At 42.3% G+C, this 22,619-nt stretch overlaps 1 protein-coding gene across 5 annotated transcripts in view; it reads right to left on the reverse strand.

Annotated features, from left to right (window-relative positions):
- Positions 1–1,011: 1,011 nt before the first annotated feature.
- The window catches only part of ARHGAP27 (Rho GTPase activating protein 27), a 67,143-nt gene continuing 45,535 nt past the window's right edge, over positions 1,012–22,619 (reverse strand). For all 5 annotated transcript variants that reach the window (XM_069076190.1, XM_069076189.1, XM_069076191.1 and 2 more), the window contains 11 exons: positions 20,934–21,001; positions 20,473–20,563; positions 18,089–18,193; positions 16,159–16,257; positions 11,197–11,302; positions 10,836–10,946; positions 10,134–10,232; positions 9,477–9,554; positions 8,742–8,876; positions 8,064–8,169; positions 1,012–7,871 (listed from right to left, as the gene is read on the reverse strand). In XM_069076190.1, the coding sequence (XP_068932291.1) occupies positions 7,694–7,871; positions 8,064–8,169; positions 8,742–8,876; positions 9,477–9,554; positions 10,134–10,232; positions 10,836–10,946; positions 11,197–11,302; positions 16,159–16,257; positions 18,089–18,193; positions 20,473–20,563; positions 20,934–21,001 (1,176 nt within the window). In that variant the 3' untranslated portion in view covers positions 1,012–7,693. The remainder of the gene's footprint in view (positions 7,872–8,063; positions 8,170–8,741; positions 8,877–9,476; positions 9,555–10,133; positions 10,233–10,835; positions 10,947–11,196; positions 11,303–16,158; positions 16,258–18,088; positions 18,194–20,472; positions 20,564–20,933; positions 21,002–22,619) is intronic.

Consider the following 22,619-nt stretch of genomic DNA (forward strand, 5'->3'; position numbering starts at 1 on the left):
AGGCAAACAGAAGTTAAGTGCTTGCCCACAATCACACAGCCAGTAAGTATCTGAGGCAGCATTTGAACTCAGGTATTACTGATTCTAAGCCTGGGCTCCATCTGCCATGCTACCCAATTGCCCCAAATTTAGAGACTCAATGCAAGACCTCCCTTCACTAATCCAAACCAATCAATCACAACAGCCAGTTACTAAAAGGAGAAGGATCACAGCAGGGAAATAAACCAGTGGTAAACAGAGCCTTGGAAAGAAAAGAGTAATTCAGGAAGAAAAAAAAAACCTGACTGCCCAGATTAGGGCTGGAATATAGGAATACTACTGGCATCAATGAACTGTGTTTGAGCATTTCTAATTTGCAGATAAATCATAGTCCACTTCAGACTCAACACAGGTTAGTTAGCTGCATGTTCATGGTATAGTTTGGGACATTGTTTATGGGGACATTAAAACTCACAGTAGTCTGTTGTTTCATGGGATGGCTCCCATTAGTATTATTAGTAAGGATGACCCCCAAATCACCGGCAGGGTGGGGCTGTCAGAACTGGATCTAGTGTGGTCCCTCTCCACAATTCTGGAACTGGTTATTCCAAGTCTGATTGCTCCCTACTTGAAGGTTTCCAGAAGGAAACATCATAGTCTTGTTGAAATGAAGGGTCGATTTCCCATTTACTTTTTCCCCATCAATTGGGAAATGACTTAACAAGTTATAGAAAATAAATGAAATGGAACAGAATATAATTGCCATAAGAAATGATGAATGTGCAGAATCCAAAGAAGTATGGGAAGACGTGGATGAACTGATGCAGAGAGAGGTGAGAGAAGCAGGAGAACTAGTTATATAATGGCCATTTATTGTAAAGAAAAACAACTTTGAAAGATTTGAGATCACGAATCAATGCAATAGCCAGTCGTGACTTCAGAAGACTGATGATGAAGCACACTTCCCACTTCCTTTTGGAGAGGTGATGAATTATAGGTGAAAAAATGAGAAATACGTTTTAAGACATGGCATTCACAATACAAAATCATTTTATTTGACTAACCATTTGTTATGAGTGCTTTTATTGGGAGTGGGGAGTAGGAAGAGAGTGTAGTGATAGATATAAAAAGAGAGAAAGTAAAGAATATTAAACATTTAAAAATACACAGAGGACAGAAAGGAGGGTTCAAAAGAAGACATTGACAAGCAGGACCGGCATTGATACAACAATGTTAAATTTACAATACATCCAAATGAAAAAAGCAAGATACACATAGTAGAGTCACAGTTTCACACAATCCCCATTTTCTGACCTTCTCTGTATATGAGAATGTTCACATTTGATCAATGATTTCCTAGTTTGTGAGGTTGTGTTTTTTTTTTAAGCAATTGGGGTTAAGTAACTTGCTTAAGGTTACACGGCCAGTTATTTCTGGGTGTGGTGCTGAGTATCTGAGCCCAGATTTGATCCAGGTCATCCTGACACTGGAGCCTGTGCTCTTACTCGCTGAGCCACCTGGCCGCCCCTAAGCAATTGGGGTTAAGTAACTTGCTCAAGGTTACACGGCCAGGTGTTTCTGGGTGGGTGCTAAGTGTCTGAGCCCGGGATTTGATCTCCAGGTCTTCTCAACACTGGAGCCGGTGCTCTTACTTGCTGTGCTACCTGGCCACCCCTCAGAGGTTGTTTTTTTTTTTTTTTAAAGAAGTAGCCAACCCTAACGTCTTAGCACTAAAGACAAAAAAGGGTAAGAAACCAGACATTTATTAAGCACTTACTGTGTGCCAGGCACCATGTTAAGTGCATCATAAATATCTTATTTGATCCTCACAACAATCCTGTGAGGTAGGTGCTATTATTTTCTTCATTTCACAGTGGAAAAGAACAAGCATTTATTAGGGACCTGCTATATGCCTGGTACTGTACTAAACAATAATATCAGTGAAGTGCTATTATTATCCCCATTTTACAGTTAAGGAAACTGAGGCATAGAGGTTAAGTGACTTGTCTAGTGTCACAAACAGTAAGTATCTGAGGCTGGATTTGAACTCATGTGATAATGATGATAATAATAGCTAACATTTTTATAGTTTGTACTATGTGCCAGGCACTGTGATAAATAGTTATTATTTCATTTGTAACTCACAATAACCTTGAGAGGTAGGTGCTATTACTATTCCTATTTTATAGATTATATAACTGAGGTGGACAGAAGTTAAGTGACTTACCCAGGGTTACAAAGCTAGTATGGGAGGTTGGATTTGAACTCAGATCTATCTTGACTCCAGGACCGGGGCTTTATTTACTGTGCCACTTGTCTTGACAGTTTTTTCCCCCTTCAAACAACCTTAAAATAATACCTCAAAATGAATTCTGGGGCAGCAGAACCAACAAAAGTTTGGGTGAAACAATTTTCCAGCCCAAGACAACTTAGGAGGTTGGCAGGAAAGGTGTGTCTCACCAGGGTGGAATAGAGGAGTGGATCAATGGAATAGATTAGGCACACGAGATTCAGAAGTCAAGGACTATAGTAATATATTGTTTGATAAACCCCCAGACCCTGGTTTTTGGGATAAAAATTCACTATTTGACAAAACTGCCGGGAAAACTGGAATATGGTAGGGCAGAAACTGGGCATTATCTAACACCATATACCAAAATCAAGTCTAAATGGGTGCATGATCTAGGTATAAAGGTTGATACTGTAAGCAGTCTCCTAAAACAAGGACTAGTTTACCTATCAGACTTGTGGAGAGGGAAAGACTTTATTACTAAACAAGAATTAGACAACATTATAAAATGCAAAATGGATAATTTTGACTACATGAAATTGAAAAGCTTCTGTACAAACAAAGCCAATGTAACCAAGATTAAGAGGGAGGTGGGAAATTGGGAAAGAATCTTTACAACCTATGTCTCTGACAAAGGACTCATTTCTAAAATATACAGAGAATTGAGTCAAATTTATAAGAATACAAGTCATTCCCCAATTGATAAATGGTCAAAGGATACGAACAGGAAGTTTTCAGAGAAAGAAATTAAAGATATCTATAAGCACATGAAGAAATGCTCTAATTCACTATTGATTAGAGAAATGCAAATCAAAACAACTCTGAGGTACCACATCTCACCAGTCAGATTGGCTAAGATGACAAAACAGGAAAACGGTAAATGCTGGAGAGGATGTGGGCAAATTGGAACACTAATGCATTGCTGGTGGAGTTGTGAACTGATACAGCCTTTCTGGAGAGCAATCTGGAATTATGCCCAAAGGGCTATAAATACTTTCATACCCTTTGAAACAGCAATACCACTCCTAGGGTTATATCCCAAAGAGGTCATAGAAGTGGGAGAAAGACCCATATGTACAAAAATGTTTATAGTAGCTCTTTTTGTGGTGGCAAAGAACTGGAAATTAAGGGGGTGCCCATCAATTGGGGAATGGCTGAACAAGTTGTGGTATATGCATGTTATGGAATACTATTGTGCTATAAGAAACAAGGAGCAGACGGTCTTCATATTTACCTGGAGAGGCTTATACAAACTGATGCTGAGTGAGAAGAGTAGAACCAGGAGAAATTTGTACACAATTACAGACACAACGTATGTGTGATGACCAACTTTGATAGACTGGACTCCTCTCAGCAATGCAGTGATATAAGTCAATCCCAAAAGACTCATGATGGAGAGAAATATGTGCATCCAGAGAAAGAACTAGAAAGAACTGAGTTTATATTGAGGTGGAAGCAAAATACCTGATCTTTTTCCTTCTCTTATTTGGTTTTATGTCCTCTTTACCATTTTTCATTCCAGCTGGTATAATCCGTCTTTATAACCTGACTAATGTATAATGTGAAAGTATTTACAGATCCTATACTTGACTATATGCCGCCATGGGGGGGAGGGGAGGGAGGGGAACAAAATGTGAAACTCAAGGAATTGTGGAATTGAATCCTGTAAACTAAAAGGAAACAAACAAATTAATTAAAAAAAGATATTTAAAAAAAAAAGAACTCCTTAAATGCAAAATTGGCTAAATGGAAAAAGAGGTACAAAATTTTACTAGAGAAAATAATTCCTTAAAAATTGGAATTGGGCAAGTGGAAGCTATGACTAAATCTCTTGACTCCATGAGACATCAAGAAATAGTAAAAAGCAGTTAGACTGCAGTTATGAATGTTCCTATTCAGAGAGCACTGAGGAAATAGGGTAGCTAGGGGGTGCAGTGGAGTTAGGAAGTTACTATGTGTAGTAATTAGTTACTATGAACTTCCTGAATTCAAATCTGACCTCAGACATTTACTAGCTGTGTGACCCTGGGCAAGTCACTAAACTCTGTTTGCCTGTTTCCTCATCTATAAAATGAGTTGGAGAAAGAAATTGCAAACCTCCAGTACCTTTGCCAAGAAAAAACCCCAAATGGGATTGTGGAGAGTTAGATGCAACTGAAATGACAGCACCAACAATTACTGAGTACTAAATGTGAGCTCTCGACTTCTCCTCTAGACCAGTAGTTTCTCAAGTTAAGGCTATGGCCTGACCCCAATAAGGTCAATGATCAGTCAATCAGAAGATGAAAAAGGGGTCTAATCCTATCCTACTTGATAGTTAATCGCAGGGCATGTTTCCAGTACTTACCCATCTTTATTCCCCAATAATCCCCAATACTGCCCCCTCCTTCTTGTCCAGGCTCCCAATTTCTGCCCTAAAGCAATTACAACCTCATTATTACTCAGGCCCCCACAGCAGCTGCTCAGGACATCTCTCTCCTCCCACTAACCCTAGCTGCCCATAATGGTATGGCTGGGGCAGGAACCTTTCGAGGTGCCATGCTTTGCACTCGGGCTCAGACTCAGCTCTTCACTCTCCCTCCAGTGACTCTCTAGGACCTCTAGGGCCAAATGTAAAATCCTAGTTTGGCATTCCAAACCTTTTCGTTCTTCTTACACCTTACCCCTCCCCCATCATCCCTTTCACAAGACACTCCATGCCAGGGCCCAGACTCCGGTATTTTCACTGGCGGCCTCCCATGCCTTCAACGCTCTTTCTCCTCGTCTCCACCTCCTAGCTTCCCTGGCAACCTTCAAGTCACAGTTCCAATCCTGCCTGAAAATCTACATGCATCTTTTCCTAACCCCACCTTAATGCTAGTATTAATATATTATATAATATATTAAGAATAATATATAATTATATTTTATTATATATAATAATATATAAATAGTATTAATGCCTGTATAGACTGTCTTAGACTATGAACTCCTTCAGATTGGGACTTTGACCCTTCTTCGTATCCCCCACATTTAGCACACAGTAGGCACTTAATAAATGCTTACTGACAGAATGATTCTATAAAACCAATTAGCTGCCAAACATTTTTGTTTCTACCTCCCAGCCTTTCTTACATCTGTCTCCCTCTCTTTACTCACCTTGCCACTGCCCTGCTCAGGCCCTCATCACCTCTCACCTGGATGATTGCATTAGCCTCCTTGCCTCGTATCTCTTCTTCTAATTCATTTTCCTCACTCTGCAATCACCGATTTTTCCTTAAGTGCATGTCAGATGTCACTCTCTTGGATTAAGGACCCTCTTGCCTCTTGAAAAAAATAGAAGCTTTTCTGTTTTAGCCTTTTAAGTCCTTCAATCAATTAGGTAACACATTGGATGAGACCTTGGTCCTAGAGTCAATAAGATCCAAATTCAAATATGGCCTCAGACACTAACTAGCTGTGTGACCCTGGTCAAGTCACTTAATTTCTGTCTGCCTCAGTATCCACATCTGCAAAATGGGGAATAATAATAGTACCTGCTTCACAAATATAATATTTGTAAAGCATTTATACAGTGCCTAGAACATAGTAGGTGCTTGATTAATGTTTGAGCAGCTAGATAGTGTAGTGGATAAAGCATCGAGCCTCGGGTCAGGAAGACCTGAGTTCAAATGTGACTGCAGACACTTAGTGGTTGTGTGACCCTGGGCAAGTCACATACCCCTGTTTACTTCAGTTTCCTCATCTACAAAATGAGCTGGAGAAGGAAGAGACAAACCACTCTATTACCTCTGCCAAGGAAACCCCAAATGATGACACAAAGAGTCAGATATTACTGAAAAAATGACTGAACAAAAATTAATGCTTGTTCCTTCCCCCTTTCCCCTTCACAAACTGACAATAACCTACCCTTCCAGGTTTATTGTATATTACTCAGTTAATTCTAATTAACTCTGGTGGTTTTCTGTTGATTTTAGGATCAAATAGGATTTCTTCATTGGTCCTTTTAAAATGTCTGTTTTTGTGTATTATAATGTACAAAATTATTAGTACAATAATAGGAATAAGGGCTAGATCTGTGTTATTAATAATACTGGGAACTCCCACATGCTCAAACTCTCTCCCAATTCAGGTTGGCATTTTCCCTGCAACTTTCAGCACCTGGAGGTTAAATGACTTGCCCAGGGTCACAAAGCCATCACATGTCAAAGGCAGGACTACAATTCAGGTGTTGCTGGCTTCCCAACCAGCTCTGTACCCACTAGGCTAAAGCTGCTTTTCCTATACAATTCATGTATATAATTTATCATAAATAAGTAAATACACACATATTAGCAGTGTGTTTTCCCACTTTTTTATTGATAGGCATGAGCAACTAAAAAAGTCTCAGATCCAATGACTTATACCACAGGCTTCTTTTAGGCAGTAGGGTTCAAGAACTCCACTTCCTAAGCTCCCTAGCTGCTGTTCATATAAAACTTGTGGTCCTTCTTATTACCTAAACTGGTCACTAGGGGTCACTGTGGAGTCCCCAGGGCTGAGTCCCTTTGATGGTGGTCAAGGGCAAGGAATTTGCCTTTCCAGGGGTTTAGGGGTACACCACATCACAGATAAAGACTGTGAGCCTCATGGCCTGAAGATTAAAATTAAGATAAGGGCCTCATTCCATGGCTGTCCCATTTTCCATTTGTCCCTGTTTTGTCATTCTTAACCCTAGGCTGAGCATGGGGTGCTTACTCATTTCTCTAATTGTTGTCTTTTAAGGAGGATGTGGGCTGAGAGATCCTGGATTCACAGAGGGTAGAAGGCCACTGTGAGCACCTAGGAACACCTTGGCCTTGAAAAATAACCTGGGAACCTATCTTCCTCCTTCAATGGGTCATGTGGTACTGCTCATAAATTGTTCGCAGCTCCCTACTGCCAGCCAAATAGCATTCAAACTCCTTTTTGTTCGGGCGTTCAGGGCTCTGCAGCCTGACACCCCTCTCTACCTATAGCCTTGTCTCCTGCTATTCCCCTCACCTCTCTCTACACTAACATCTAAGTGATCTGGGTAAGTCACTCAATGGGTGTTTCCCCATTGGCCCCATGCGGCCTCTTTCCTTATCCATAAAGTAAGGGGGCTGGACAAGATGATGTCTAAAGTCCCTTCCGACTCTGAAACCCATCATTCTAGCTTTCTGCACTAAGGGACAGAGGGGGAGGAGAGATTTGGGAAGGGGAGAGTGATGCAGGCTATCCCCTCCCTTTCTACCAAATTTTTGGGTGCCCAACACCTGCTAGAGACCCCCACCCTGCTGAGCCACAGGACAACAAGCCCAGCACAAAGGAAACTCTCTCCATTTATTGGTTAAATTGATCTCCCCCTTCCCCTTTCTGTACCCTCCCACCCCATTGTGTCTACATCCCACTGTCCAGGTACGCCCTGGCCTCGGTAGGGCTGGGTCAGCATGGGGGGAAGATGTCTCTGCATTGCTGGAGTATCAGCTCAACCACTTGGTTCTGAAACACCATGGTCATGGGCATGTTTCCCTCCTCAAACTCAGGCCGCAGCAGCGTGGGCCCAAAGACAATCGCCACGCTCTGTATGGACATGCGGTTTTTTTCTTTGTACTCGATCACCCTGGGGAGGAAAGGCACAGGGATCAGGGTGAAAAGACAAGCTGTGGATGGGGAACACGGGGCTCCCCCTAACCCCATCAAGGACTCTGTGGAGCGTGAGCTCATATGCCAAGTCCCAGTGTCTCAGAGTTGTAGGGTTAACCCCTCTGGGCTTCCCCCTCTCCCCAATAAAAGAGGAAAGACCTTTCCTCACCTGCAAAGATGCTGGAAGAGGAGACGCATGGTGTTCTGGTTGGGGGCTGGAAGGGAATGCACCAGGTCCCGGATGCAGCAGCTCCGCTGGGTCTGATCCTGGAGTTCTGGGGTGAGGGTGTGGGTACAGGGAGAGAGAGAACTCAGTCAGAGGATCTGGGCTGGAAATAGTTCTTTAGCTGCTGCAAGGAAGAATTCCCACCCTCAACTGAATAAAGTCTTTCCTTCTGCAGCATCTTCCTGATATTTAGGGGACAGGGCTGGAGGAGGCATTCTTGAGAAACCCAGAGGGGATGAAAGAAGCTGCCTGTAGTGGAAAGAATGCTGAACTTGGGGGTCAATAGGGAACTGTGTTCAAATCCCACCTCTGATATTTAAGAGCTATGGGACTTTGAGCAAGCCACTTAGCCTCCTGAACCTCAGTTTCTTCATCTATAAGATGGAGACGATATTACCCATAGCACATAGCAAATGAGATAATGTACATGAAGCTTTTTGCAAACTTCACAGTGCTCTAGAAATGTCGGTATTTATTAATAAAGGAGTCGACCTTCCCAGGGAGACACCTGATGGGACTACGACCATTTATATAATTCCATCTCTCCATTTCTATTTTTTCCCTGTAAGTTCAATACCACCACCACCACTACCCTGCCCTCCCCCAGGCCCCATTCCTCACTGATGGCTGCGATGAACTGGCGGAAATGAGAGAAGGGGAAGAGGGGCTCAGGCAGCTCCCGGAAGAAGAGCTTCAACGCCCCGGTAATGACGTGGACGTCCTCCCATCGCCCATCATCCAGGTCCAGCCGCTCATCTGAAGGAGGAAGAGAAGAGAGGGGTGGGAGTGAGGAGAGCTGGCCCCAGTCCTCTCTTTCCAACTGTCATTAGGAGGAGAGGGGAAAGAGCGGGGAAGCATGCCTTGGGCAAGGAGGGAAGAGGCATTGGGGTCCGAGGAATCCAAACAAGGCCTTGGCTAAGTTTGAGAGAATTGACACAGGATCTCAGATTCCATGGGGCAGGTGTGAGGGATTTTTCATAGCCATCTCAGCCAAGGGAATCCCCCTCACCACTCAACTTTCTCATATGTCTGGAGACTGGCCTGGAAATATCCTGGTAGAGGACTATGGGAAGGGGGTAGCTAGGTGGTACAGTGGATAGAACACTGGTCCTGAAATCAAGAGGACCTGAGTTCAAATGTGGTTTTGGACACTAGCTGTGCAACCCTGGGCAAGTCACTTAACCCTGATTGCCTCCAAAAGAGGGGTGGGGGGAAAGAGGACTATGGGAACTTCAAGGACTTCTCTGTGGACTACAGAACCCAATAGAAAATACTTCCTCACTGTACCACCTCCAATTAAGGTGTCTTAGCACATTCTTTAGCTTAAAAGAAAAAAGAAGACTCAGGTAGACTCACCATGGTCCACTTTGTAACGTAGTTTCTGGATGGTGGCCAGATTCCCACTGATGCGGTACAGTCCATCGATGTCCAACCCTAGCAGAGTTGAGAGAGAAGTTGGTTTCCACTTCTTCCAGGAAGCCCTCCTGGATTCACTGAGGGACAGAAGGGACCTAATCCCCCTTTCCCCACTACCACCTCTTACCCCAACAAGCGATACTTTATCTACTCTCAACAAGTCATGTATTTATCTTCTGATTTGATTCATAGCCTTCCTTGGCTGCCTCTCTGTCCTCTCTTTATCTCTATAAACTACATGCTCTCATTTGTCATAAGGAGCAATTAATGATGATAAGGACATTATGTCTAACTGCGTCTGTATTGCAGATTAGGTCTCCCCACCCCCACTCCACACCTCCTGAAAGGGCAGGGCTCTTGGTCTCTCCTCCTGGCTCAGTATAGGACCTCACCTAGTACCCAGTTCAATAAAGAGTCAGGGTGAGGTAGAAGAGAAGTCTGAGCCTAGAGGGCAAGAAGGAGGGGAGAGTCAGAATACCAGTCACTGGAAGGCTCCCCTGGCTTTCCTGAACCCCAGCCCTGCCCCCGTCCTCCCTAGGCCTGAGGAGCTCCCCTCTGGGGAATGGGGGATGAGAACAGGTCCTAGTGCCCACATACCCCGTGACTCCACTGTCCGGATACACTGTTGGACGAAGCGGGGTATGAGGCTGTTCTCTCGCTCACACAACGTAGACAATGCACAGCCAAACACCTGGTCTGGAAGGGTAGACAGGGAGAACCAGAGCTCAAGTACCATGAAGGCTGCCTCCAGATGCCCCCTCTCGTTGGCACTCAGAAAACAGAGATCCAGGGTGGGGCAGGGTGTGGAACAAAATACACACACACAACTCTTGAGCTACATATAGAAATGACAAGAGGGACTCAGAGAAACCTAAAAAGACAATACAGAGTGGAAGAGGAGAATAATTTATACTATAACATCATTGCACAGAAAATGGTTTGGGAATTCTGAAGAACTATGGTCAATGCAATGGCCAATTATGATTCCAGAGGACCGATAATGAAGCATGCAACCCATCTACTGACAGGGAGGTGATGTGTTCAGGATGAAGACTGAGACATACATTTTTGGACATGGACAATGGGGAATTTGTTTTTCCTATACATGTTTGTTATAAAAGTTTTCTTTTTCTTTTCTTTTTTTCTTATGGAGGAGAAAGGAGGTGGAAAAGAGAGAAAAAAAACTTATACTATCCATGCTACCCATCATGCCTCCCATCTTGACAATCTGTTGTGTGTGTGTGTGTGCTCAGACACACACACACACACACACACACACACACACACACACACACCTACCTTTGATGTAGCCCTTATCCCGAAGGGATTGCAGTGTTGGTCTCCTCAATAAGAATTTTCGGAGTTTGTGCCGAACCTTGCTGGAGTCATTCTCAGGACCCATGGGACTCACTGTGGGTGGCAAGCCCAGCATCCATTAGGGGAGCTACCTGGGAGCCCAGGGCCCTAGGTACCAAATAACCTTCAAAGAGAACTTCTTCATCCTACAACAAGGTTACTTAAAGATTTCTCTCCAAGTCGTCAACCACTGAGATGGAGTTGGGGCAAGACATCCCTGCCCTGTGATGAAAGACTCTTTTCTTCCCTCTTCCGCCCGCCTCCCCATATCTCCCACCACCTCCTAGTTCCTGGTCTTACTTACTAGGATGTTTCTTTTCCTCTTCTTTCTCCCTTCCACCTCCCAGCTGCTCACTGGACCCAAAGTCAACACTGTTTTCACTGTCAGTCTCAGGATAGATGTCTGTGGACTAGAGTCATAGAATCTCAGAGTTGAAAGAGGTCCTCTTTTTAAATCTCCCTTTCCCAAAGTAGGAATCCCATCTATAGAATTCCTGATTCTCCTCTGGGGTCTGATCTGTTTCAATACTCACAGTGATGGGGCTCACTATCTCGTAAGATAAATTTTCATTATTGGAGACTGGAGAGTTTTTCCCTTTATCAAGCTGAAATTTATCTTCCTATAAATTTGAAAGGTAGCATGGGATAGTGCAATAGTTCTCAATTATTTTGGGCTTAGGACCCTTTTATACTTTCAAAAATTCAAGATCCCAAAGAGCTTTTGTATTGTGAATTCTTTCTATAGATATCTACTATAATAGAAATTAAAACATTGTAATATTATATAAAAATTGCTCTGAACTCACAGACCTCCTAAAAGGGTTTTGGAGACCCTCAGAGATCTCAGGACTGCACTTTGGGAGCAACTGGTTTGATGGAAAAGGCACTGGGCTTGGGAGTCCAGAAGATCCGTGTTTGAATTCCACCTTAGACACTAGCTGTGTGATCCTGGGCAAGTTATTTAAACTCTCTGTGCCTACGTTTTCTTATTTGAAAAATGGGGAGTGTGATAGTAATGGCAATTTAAGATTCCCCTGTATTGGCTTGGTTTTTAAATTGATTGTGTTAAAATCCAGAGCTTGTTAATCCCACCTGTGGGATGGACTTGTTGATGTGAAAAGAAAGTCCTGAGCTGGGAGGAGCTGGTGACGTAGATTTGGAGAGACAAGAGAGAGGCAGAAGAACTTTTTGGAAGCAGCACCCACGTGGAGGCAGAGAGAGAGACTGAGAAGGATTGCCGGGGGCCACTTTGAATCACCCTGGACTTTTGAGACCTGCCCCCTGAGCTGCCAAGGACTGAGGAGACATGGCTGTTTTGCTGGTACTTTGTCTGTCTGTTTTGATGTTGTTTTGCCAGATTTGTCCACTGGTGAAAGACAGTCCTTTTGTTGAAGAAGTCCTGGAACCTGGCTGTTGGCTAAGAGTTCCTGAGACTGTCCTGCAGACAGAGAGTGAATACTGTCCACTGGTGAAGGACAGTGCTGTTGTTGCAGGGGTCTGGGAACCTTTCTGTTGGTTCAGAAGCCCTGAAGAAGGATTTTCTTGTTGTATGTTTACAGAAATCCTGGGAGAGGGTTTTGCTAATGTTTTCAGGGGTTCTAGGACTGTTCTACAGACAGAGGATGAATTAATGAAGAGACTGGCAATGTATCTTGTGGCCTTGCTAAGCCTTGTCTCCCCAGGAACTAAGATTGCTGAGAACTTTCCTCATGTCAAGATGAAGAAAAGACCTCCATTTGGGTATTAAGTGCTGTGCTTAAACTTGATGTAACTCTGGGGTAGATTCAATTGTGATCCTGGGGTGGGGAACTTTTGACCTTTTTGTGTTCTATGGTTGAACAAATGAATGTACTTTACTTAGATTGGAAACTAATCTCCATTTGAGAAGAGGGGCTTTGTGGTGGACCAAATGAAGGTACAGCCTAGGGGTGGAGAAGTATTTAGAACAGGGACTTTGTAATTGATTGAATGATTGGAAGGTCCTGGGGTGGGGTAGTACTTGGAGATTATTTAATCACGCTTAGTAAATGCTGTATTTTGAATGATGTCATGTTTTGACCTTCTCTGTTCTTGGTTTGTCACTGAATAAAATGGAGAGCACCTATGCTGGTATTCTGAACCTTGGGAAGTTGTCTTTCCTTGGCATTATATTACAGGGAGGAGTTGACCTCGACAGCCTTTAAGAGCTCTTTCAGCTATAAATCTACGATCTTATTATATACCATTGGCTCATATCAAGCTTGCAGTCTATTCATGCCTACAAAGCAGGGCTGTGTCATGGACCCCTTTGGTAGAATGGTGAAGCCTGTGGACTGCTTCTCAGAAGGATGTTTTTTAAAAAATAAAATAAGATACAGGGGAGTGGCTAGGTGGTGCAGTGAACAGAGGACCGGTCTTGGAGTCAGGAGGACCTGGGGTAAATCACTTAACCCCAATTGCCCTGCCCTTCCCCCTCCAAAAAAAATTTTTAAAAATGAAAATAAAATAAAATACATAAGACTATGAAGGAAACTAACAATATATTGAAATAAAGATGTAATTTTTTTCCTGTCCAGGTTCATAGACTCCTTTGAAATCTATCCATGGACCTTGAGTTAAGAACTCCTGTTCTTTAGATGTTTTTTTTTCTCATTAACAACTGTTAAGTCAGAACTTCCCTATCCTGTACCTCTACAGTTGATTATTTTAAACCCACGTGGGATTTTATGTTTTGATACTTTGATGGACTAGTGATCTCATCAATGTGGGTACGCCTTCCAGCTGTATGGATCATAGCCAACCTGTGACTTACCATTTATTACATTTATTATTAATCAGATACACTATAATTATATATTATATAGTAATAATAAATTACATTTATTATTAAATCTTCCTTATGCACATCCTCCCATGAGGGTTCTGCGGGGGTCCCTCCCATGGTGTTGGGGGTTTTCCTCCAGATCACTTCATATTTTGTGGACCACGCAATATCTATGAGACCTCCTTCCCTCTTGATAAAAGACCAGTCAACCCGTCCTTCTGGTCACAGAGTTTTGGGATGACATTCTTTGTGCTGCTTCACACACAGCACCATTTTATCAGGGGGCATATGTTACATTGCCACCTATTCTTGGTCACCATGACCCTTATTTTACATGTATCCCTATAAAATTTCATGTTGTTAGTTCTCTGGCCCATAGAGTTATCCTGTGTAAATGCTTTTAAATGCTGATTCTGGCACCTAAGATTACCTCTCTGTCTCACATTTGTGCCATCCACAAAATTAGTAAGTCTAACTCCAGTTTTAGTAGCCCCTTTCACAGAGATTTGGGCATTATCACTCTATCTTTAATCAGGAATAGAATTTGGAAGAGAGTAGAAGTAAAACTGTCATCTAGAGACTGTTGACTGGCACACCAGGAGAGAGACTTTTTTGTTTTTTGAGCAAAATCTGAGGCCGTATTTGAACTCAGGTCCTCCTGACTACAGGGCCGGTGCTCTACTCACTGTGCCACCTAGTCACCCCCCAGGAGAGAGACTTTCACAGGAACAAAGTAGAAGGACTAAAGGAACCTCTTTCCTGAGAGACTACATTACCTTTGAGAAAGACTAAAGAGACATTTCTTTTGTTTTGTTTTGTTTTTTTAGAGGGCAATAGGTGTTAAGTAACTTGTCCAAGGTCACATGGCTAGTTTTTGTGTTAAGTGTCTGAGGCTGGATTTGAACTCAGGTCCTTCCAACTCCAGGGCTGGTGCTCTATCCACTGAGCCACCTAGCTGCCCTAAAGAGACATTTCTTGAAAGAACTTTAAATCCTAGGTTGTTGAGAAAGTACCCAAAAGAGAATTCTTTAGAGACTCTGACCTATATTCTGAGAGAGCAGTACAGTGGGGCTGGCTTTCCAGAATTGAGAAGTCAACAGTTGCAGTTGAGGGCTAGAGGTGACTAGCTGTTCTCTTTATTACTGAGATATATTATTTAAACATTTATTATTAAATATTATGTAAATTAGTTAATGTTATTTAAATATTAAAAATTAAAGAAATTATTGTTTGTCATACTACTGATAAATTGTATAGTCAATAATGATTATATTTATTTAATCCTATGAGATTGGGGGGCAAGAGGATGTGAGAAAGGGAAAAGAAAAGAGAAAGTTTATGAGAAAGGAGTTTTCCTTGTTTTATTTAATAAATGGGTCAGAGATAATTGGCTAATTAATGAGTCATGATTTATGAGAAAATATCAGAATACATCTTGATTCCTTTAGAATTCAGGATGAGAATAAGGTAATAATTCAGGAGCGAGCTGACTGGAAGTGGAGGTCTGGTGTGGTTGTCACAAGGCTATATGATGGAGAGGGAGGTAATTATTTCTAAAAACTATGCTATATAAACATGTCATTTATGTCTCTAAGCTCTTAATTTTAAAAATACAGATAAGATATGAAAATACAAAAATAGCAATAAAGTCAAAAAGGGCAAGGCGGAAGACAGAGACCACTAAAGAACAACTCTCCTCACCTCTGTCCAGAGTGACATCAATCCCTTAATCAACATTTTTAGGTACGGGAAGCCATCTAACCATGCTGTGGAACAGTGCTTCTTAAACTGTGGGTCACAACTTTGGCCACAGTAAAAGGTTTCTGAATACTCAACAACTAAAATTAAATTCAAATTCAAACTCATAATGAATCTGAGATGTTTCTGGCAGCACTTGCCCAAGAAATTGAAATCTTGCAATTTCACTGTAGCCTGAGCTCTGGACACAAAGCATGCGCATTTTGCACTGTGTGTGCCCTCAGGCTATGTAATACCAACAGACAAACCTCAAAGAGGGGTCCTGAGTGGGGGGGGGGGGGTTGTAATGAAATCCTCACTTTGCTACTTACTGACTTGTGAATTTGGCCAGCTATCAATAATTTCTTTGGGTCTTTCTTTACTTCTCTGTTAAAATGAGGGGGTTGGAGTAGCTTGATCCCTCTGGTCCTTCTCAACTAACTCTTGATTCTAACTATGAATGACATCCCTTATCTCACCCACACATCAACATAATCCAGCAGAATAATCAAAACAGAAGGAAAAGGATTTCTCTCCTATAGCGATAACAAATTATCTAATCCAGTTTAAGGCTGCGAATGTTGGCCCCCAGTCCCAGGACAGGCTTGCTCTCAGGTGGAAGACAGACCCATTCCATCTATGAACATTGGCTGCTTTCTCTCTTGGTTCCTCTTGTCATGAGCTCTCCTATTCCAGATCATGCCTCCCCACAATGAATATTGTTACCTGCTCCTGGATGCCCTGACTGATCGCCTTGTACCATGTCCCAATAATGGCCTCTGAGTCATGCTGAATGAGGTACTCAGAGCCATCGCGGCTCTGGAGCTGGAACGATAAACATTTCCATGTAATTTTCAGTAAAGCATTACATTGGCATTCTTGATCAGAAGAGGGAAGGCCCTAATCTGAGGTGAATTTTCCCACCCTGTCCTGATGTATTCATTTATTAAGTACCTACTATGTACAAGGGTCATTTAAAGTCTTTGTCTAAGGTCCTGATTAAAACAATGTCACACAGGACAAGACAGAGGGCAGAGCCCTATGGAAAGCATACCGCCAAAGCCACCACCTCTCCCAATATGGTGATAGTGACTCATTAATCATTAACTGTATTACATCATAAGACTATATTATCCATTGTGGATATAAAAATAGAGAGTTTATGATTGAATGAAGGAAAACACAAATACACAATTAATTATGAAACAAGGGGGAGTTTGGTAAGTGGAGCAATTTGGAACAATTCACAGGAACACAGAAGCTCAGATGGAAAGCTACCAGGAACCCCAGAGGCTATTTAGTCTGACATGAGCAAAGTGAGGACCAGAATCACGGGCAAAAATATCATGAGAAACTTGCAGAGGAGAGAGTTCATTTTCACCTTGGGGTGGGAGTGGGCAGGACAAGTCAAGTAAGGCTTCATGGCACCCAAGTTAGGCAGTTTCACAGGACTTCAACAAATAAGGTAGGGAAGAGGGAGAGGAGGAGGGAGGAAAAGCGGGGTCCATTCCAGGCAGGGAACACTTCAAAAGCAAAGGCAGGGAAGATGGAGAAGACAAGATCAGTAAGGTGAATATAGGGGCCAGAATAATTGGCTGTTCTAGGTTGACTAGAATATACCCATGAAGGGGAGAAATAAAAGATTAGAAAGGTAAGATGGGGTCCCCAGTTGTGGAAGACCTCAACTGTTAGGATATTATAAATGAAAGTTTTTTTAAATTTTGTAGACAATGCGGAGCTATGGGAGAGGGGCAAATCTAACCATGTGCCTCCCCAGTTTTCAAGATCCTGCAGTGGAACACACCTCTCACCTCTTGGCAGAAAGAGACTAGATATGCAGACATTTTCCAGGCACAGCAAATATGTCAATTTGTTTTGCTTGAGTCTACTTATTTGTTATAAGAGACTTTTATTTTGGAGAAGGGAGGGTGGGATGGGGAAGAATTGGTAGATAATGTCTAAGGTAGATTGGTAGATAATGGTAGTGATGCAAAAAATTTTTTAAAAAAGAAGAAAAAGAGAAGTATCAATGGAAAAACATAATCCACAGAAGATAACAGAAGGAAATTCAGAGAAGACACAGAGATGTAGGGCAGTTTTATGATATCTTGTTAAATTTAATATATACTTTTAAAAAGCTGTATAAAAGTTCACAGCTTCATAAATATGCCTCTTTTCTTCTTCATCTATTGAAATATTTGTGTTTGTAATGGCACTGCTCCCTTTCATCCACAGACATCATATCTGCCAAAAGGGGCAGAAAAAGGACAGCTGTGAGAAAAATGTCTTAAGACAGTCGGAGGACCTGAGAAAAAACTACCCCTCAACATGAATGTGCTGAGAGGACCTGTTTGAAGGCAGCTTCAGTTATCACAAGTAAAGACTAAAGGTGGGAATGGTTGCAAGGCATTGTGGTCCATTAGATCATTTACATACGACTGTTTTCAGAGGTTTGAAGGGCACTGTTGAGAAACTGTAAATCAAAGAAGCATTTGGGCTATAGAAAAATCTGCATATTGACTGTGCAAGCTCTACCTGATAGAACTGGGTGTTTTTATTTTTTGATCCAAGTTAAAGATGGGCTCCTACTCATAAGAAGGCTCTGATTTGAGGTATCAGCAACTATAGGGCAAGAGAAAAGTCCCAGGATCCTCACCTGTAGCACATTCTTCTTGCTGGACTTGTCTTTGGTGGCCCAATTGAGGCTAGCTCCTCGGAGGTCTACAGTGTACTCTGGAGTAGACAAGATGGATGGCTGTCTCTGGAAAAAAAGAGAAGGAAGTATCTTTGTTGAGTTCTCATTCTTCTTATCCCTTTCATTTCCCCAACTCAAATGAAACTTCCAAAGCCAGAGAACAAGAAAAAAATCTGGCAAATGCCCTGTTCAGTCTGACAAGAGAAATTAAGACACCAAGGATTGGTTGACCGTCTGGGAGGAATTCTGACCTCGGGGCAATAAGCAGCTTTTTGTTTGTGGACCCCATTCAACTTGCTCTTTCAGTATAAATTACCCTCAGTCCCCCCCCCCCCCCCCCCCAAGTTCTCCCCACACAACAGTATATGTTTTGGTGTTCTTCAGTCATGTCCAACTCTTTGTGACCTCATTTGGAGTTTTCTTGGCAAAGATACTGGAGTGGTTTGCCATTTCCCTCTCCAGCTCATTTTACAGACAAGGAAACTGAGGCAAACAGGGTTAAGTGACATACCCAGGGTCACACAACTAGCAAGTGTCTAAGGCTAAATTTGGAACTCAGAAAGATGAGTGTTCCTGGCTCCAGGCCTGTCACTCTATCCACTGCACCACCTTGCTGTCCCAATAATATATGAACTTGAATGCAAGGAGAATGGATAATTCTCTAGTAATGGGTAATTCTAACTCTCCTCAGTAATAGGATCAGTGATTTAAAGATGGAAGGGACTTTGAAGATCACTAGGTCCAACCACTTTATTTTTACAGATGAGGAAACAGAGGCAACAAGAAGTTAAGTGACTTGTCCAGGGTTGCATAGCTATTAAGTGTCTGTCTTGGGGGGGATCTGAACCTAGGTTTTCCTGACTCCCTGTTCAATGTGCTATAATCAGGGGCTCTTAACTCGGATATTGTAATCTTTAAAAGAAAAACTTTTTTATAACCGTATTTCAATCTGAGTGGTTCCCTTTATAATTCTAGGTATTTCATATGATACATTTAAAATAAACATTATTCTGAGAAGGGATCCACGGGCTTACTCCAGCTGCTAAATGGGTTAAGACGACCCAGTCAGTAAACATTTGTTGAGCACCTACTATGTGCCCAGCAGTATAGTAAGCAATGGGGATATAAAGAAAGGCAAAGAAAGATAGTTTCTATTCTCTGGGAGCTCACACTCTCATGGGCTTTGTCTGGGATTTGCTTTGTCATTTTACTATTCCAATAGTGAGGCTAGATCCCCATTCTTTGCCCTCTTTGGACTTTAACTCCTCAAGTCCAGTGGTTAATTCAGGGAATGTTCACCCTGAGAGTTCTTCCTGTATCCCTGGGGTGGGGTCCTCTATGCTCCAGTCCTATGAACTTCTTGGTCCATATCCCATAGTCCCTCTCTACAGCCCCAGTGGGTGGAAAGGAGCCACAGATGTAAGGGAAGTAGATAGCTGATAAGATGTTCAAATATGTTTCCCTGCAACTTGCTCCAGTCTCAGGAGACCACCTTTCCCATTTCCCCAGTAACTGAAGACACCAGGTCAGCATGGGAATCATCATCTTCATCATCGTCTAAGGTCTACAAATCATTTTATCCTCACAACAACTCTGTGAGGTAGGTGCTATGATTATGCCCATTTTACAGAGGCAGACAAAGGTTAAGTGATCTGCCCAGGGTGATGGAGCTAGTCTGAGGCCAGACTTGAACTCAGGTCTTCCTGACTCAAAGATCCTAGCTGCTTGAGAAGCCCAGCTTAGACTTGGTGACCAGAGTCTCCCATCTATATCTTCCTCTATATATTTCTGGGATACAGGGCCCTAGCTGAGGGCAGCTAGATGGCATGCTGAGCCTGAAATCAGGAAAACTCATCTTTCTGAGTTCAAATCTGGCCTCAGACACTTACTAGATGGGTGACCCTGGGAAAGTCACTTAACCCTGTTTGCCTCAGTTTCCTTATCTGTAAAATGAGCCAGAGAGGGAAATTGCAAACCACTCCAGTAACTTTGCCAAGAAAACCCCAAATAGGGTCACAAAGAATCAGACATGACTGAAATGACTGAATATTCCTGGGAAAGAAATAAAGGCAGTAGCCCAAATGTAGGAGGCAGTGCCAAGAAGAAGAGTGCTGAGAGGTATATATCTTCACAGTCACTCTCTTCCCCCTCCAATTTCTCAGATAAGGTATGTCTGTAAGGAAGACACAAAGTACATGCACATTATATTCCTAGAAATTCCTTCTCTTGCAGGAGGATAGTTATATACATGTCAAGGGGCAACTTGCCCTGTGAGGATTGGGTCTATAGGGATAAAGCAAAAAGGATTGTCCTTGCCATGACCCAAGGTTAGGTGGAGCTCTCACCAGGCTGCCAGCAATTGAGGCCTTTGATTCCTTGAAGAAGGTCAGAATCCCACCTTCTAGTACAGTCCAAGATGGGCTCCAGTTCTTCTTACTGAAGAGGGCAACAGAAACAATAACAACATCATCATCATCATCATCACTGACATTCATATAACACTTAAGAATTTGCCTACATAATCTCACTGAAACAATCCCACAAAATATATCTACTCCAGGTAGCTCTACTTCACAGATGAAGAAACTAAGGTTAAGTGACTTACTCATAGTCACGTAGCTAGGAATTATCAGGGGTGAGATTCAAATCTATATTGTCCACTACACTGCAATGCCACTTTGGGTACTTAACAAGCTACAGAGAAAACAACCCTGATGACTTCCCTTATCCCACCTAATCTTCTCTCAGGTTCTGGTCCCTGGTTCTGCTCACTGTTCACTGAGCTCTATTAATTGCCCCTGCTCACCGTAGACGTTTCCCTTTGTCCACTGTCTTGGTGCGATGAAGGACACCAGCTTTATCCAGAGTCTTAGACTATGAGTGTGTTGGGGAGAGAAGAGATAAGTCAAAAGCAGCAAGTGGGAAGAGGGAATCACAGACTTTAGAGCCTAGTCAGGTGTTCTGTTCATAGGAGAAGACTGGCAAAAGTCTTTTGAATGAATCTGAATCTCAGAGGTAGAAGGGACCTCCAAACTCAATTAGTCCAATCCTTGATTGGGACTGTCTTTTGCCCACTATGTGCCAGGTACATAGTAGGAGCTTAATAAATATTTAATTAATTGACCTAAATTGAAGATAGCCCATTCCTTCATTGGATTGGAGAGCTGTTAGAAAGTTCTACCTTGTAAAGAATTAGAAATTGAGAGAATACCCATGCATTGGGGAATGGCTGAACAAGTTGTGGTGTGTAATTCTTTTGTACTTTAAGAAATGGTTAGCAGGATGTTTTCAGAAAGACCTGGAAACACTTGCATGGGTTGATGCAAAGTGAAATTTACCGGGTACAAAGTAACAACAATATCTTAAGATAATCAGCTGTGAATGACTTAGCTATTCTCAGCAATACAATGATCTATGACAATTTTGAAGGACTTAGGATGAAAAATGCCATCCATTCCCAGAGAAAGAACTGATGGTGTCTGAATGCAGATTGAAGCATACTTTTTAAACTTTCTTTATTTTTCCTGAGTTTTTTTTGTCTGTTTTCTTTCACAACACGACTACTATGGATACGTTTTGCATGACTACACATGTATAACCTGTATCAAATTGCTTGCCTTCTCAATGGAGGGGGGGGGGAGGAAGAGAGAGAATTTGGAACTCAAAAGTTTTAAAAACAAATGTTAAAAATTGTTTTTACGTGTAACTAGGGGAAAATTAAATACTAAATAAAAAAAAGAAAGTTCTACCCTGAAACTTTCATTCACTCCTTGGTCCTATTTCAGAATCACAGAAACTTAGCTGGAAGGACCTCGGAGGTTACCTAGCCCAGCCCAGAACTAAGCAGGAATCTTCTCTTCTTGTTCAGTTGTTTCAGTCACGGGTGAGAAAAGATACTGAAATATTTTGCCATTTCCTTCTCTAGTTCATTTTACAGATGAGGAAACTGAGGCAAATAGGGTTAAGTGACTTGCCCAGGGTCACACAACTAGCAAGTGCCTGAGACCCGATCTAAACTCAGGGAGATGAGCCCTCTATCCACTTCATTACCCAGATGCCCCAGTAGTCTTCCCTATCATATCCTTGACCTGTGGTCCTCCAGTGTCTGCTTAAAGGGCCTTTCTTAGGGAGCCTTTCTTCATTTTTAGGGCCTTATCTTGATGGCTGGGACTTTATTCTTCAGCGCACTACAGATAGGAAATTCTTCCAGTAGAAATAAGGATAAATGATGAATCAAGACAAGATTATTGCTGTGGTTGTTACTTCTTGTCCACTGGAAATGAAAGCGCAAGCCCTGTTTGGGAGGCTCCTTTTCTAATCAAAAGAAATTTTTGTATTAAGTATTGCTTACTAAAACCCTCCCCACTCCCATCAGACAGGTGCAAAGTATGAAAAAGATCAGAGTTCAGTAGAGGAGATTGGGGTGAGGGTAGAGAAAACTCCTCCCTACTCCCCAGTGTATAAGCGCATGTGTGGAGAGAGACGGGGGGGG

The sequence above is a fragment of the Petaurus breviceps genome, unplaced genomic scaffold, assembly GCF_028583685.1.
Source record: "Petaurus breviceps papuanus isolate PSGF00001 unplaced genomic scaffold, PetGlider_PUasm1.0 90925, whole genome shotgun sequence".
Classification (NCBI taxonomy): Eukaryota; Metazoa; Chordata; class Mammalia; order Diprotodontia; family Petauridae; genus Petaurus; species Petaurus breviceps.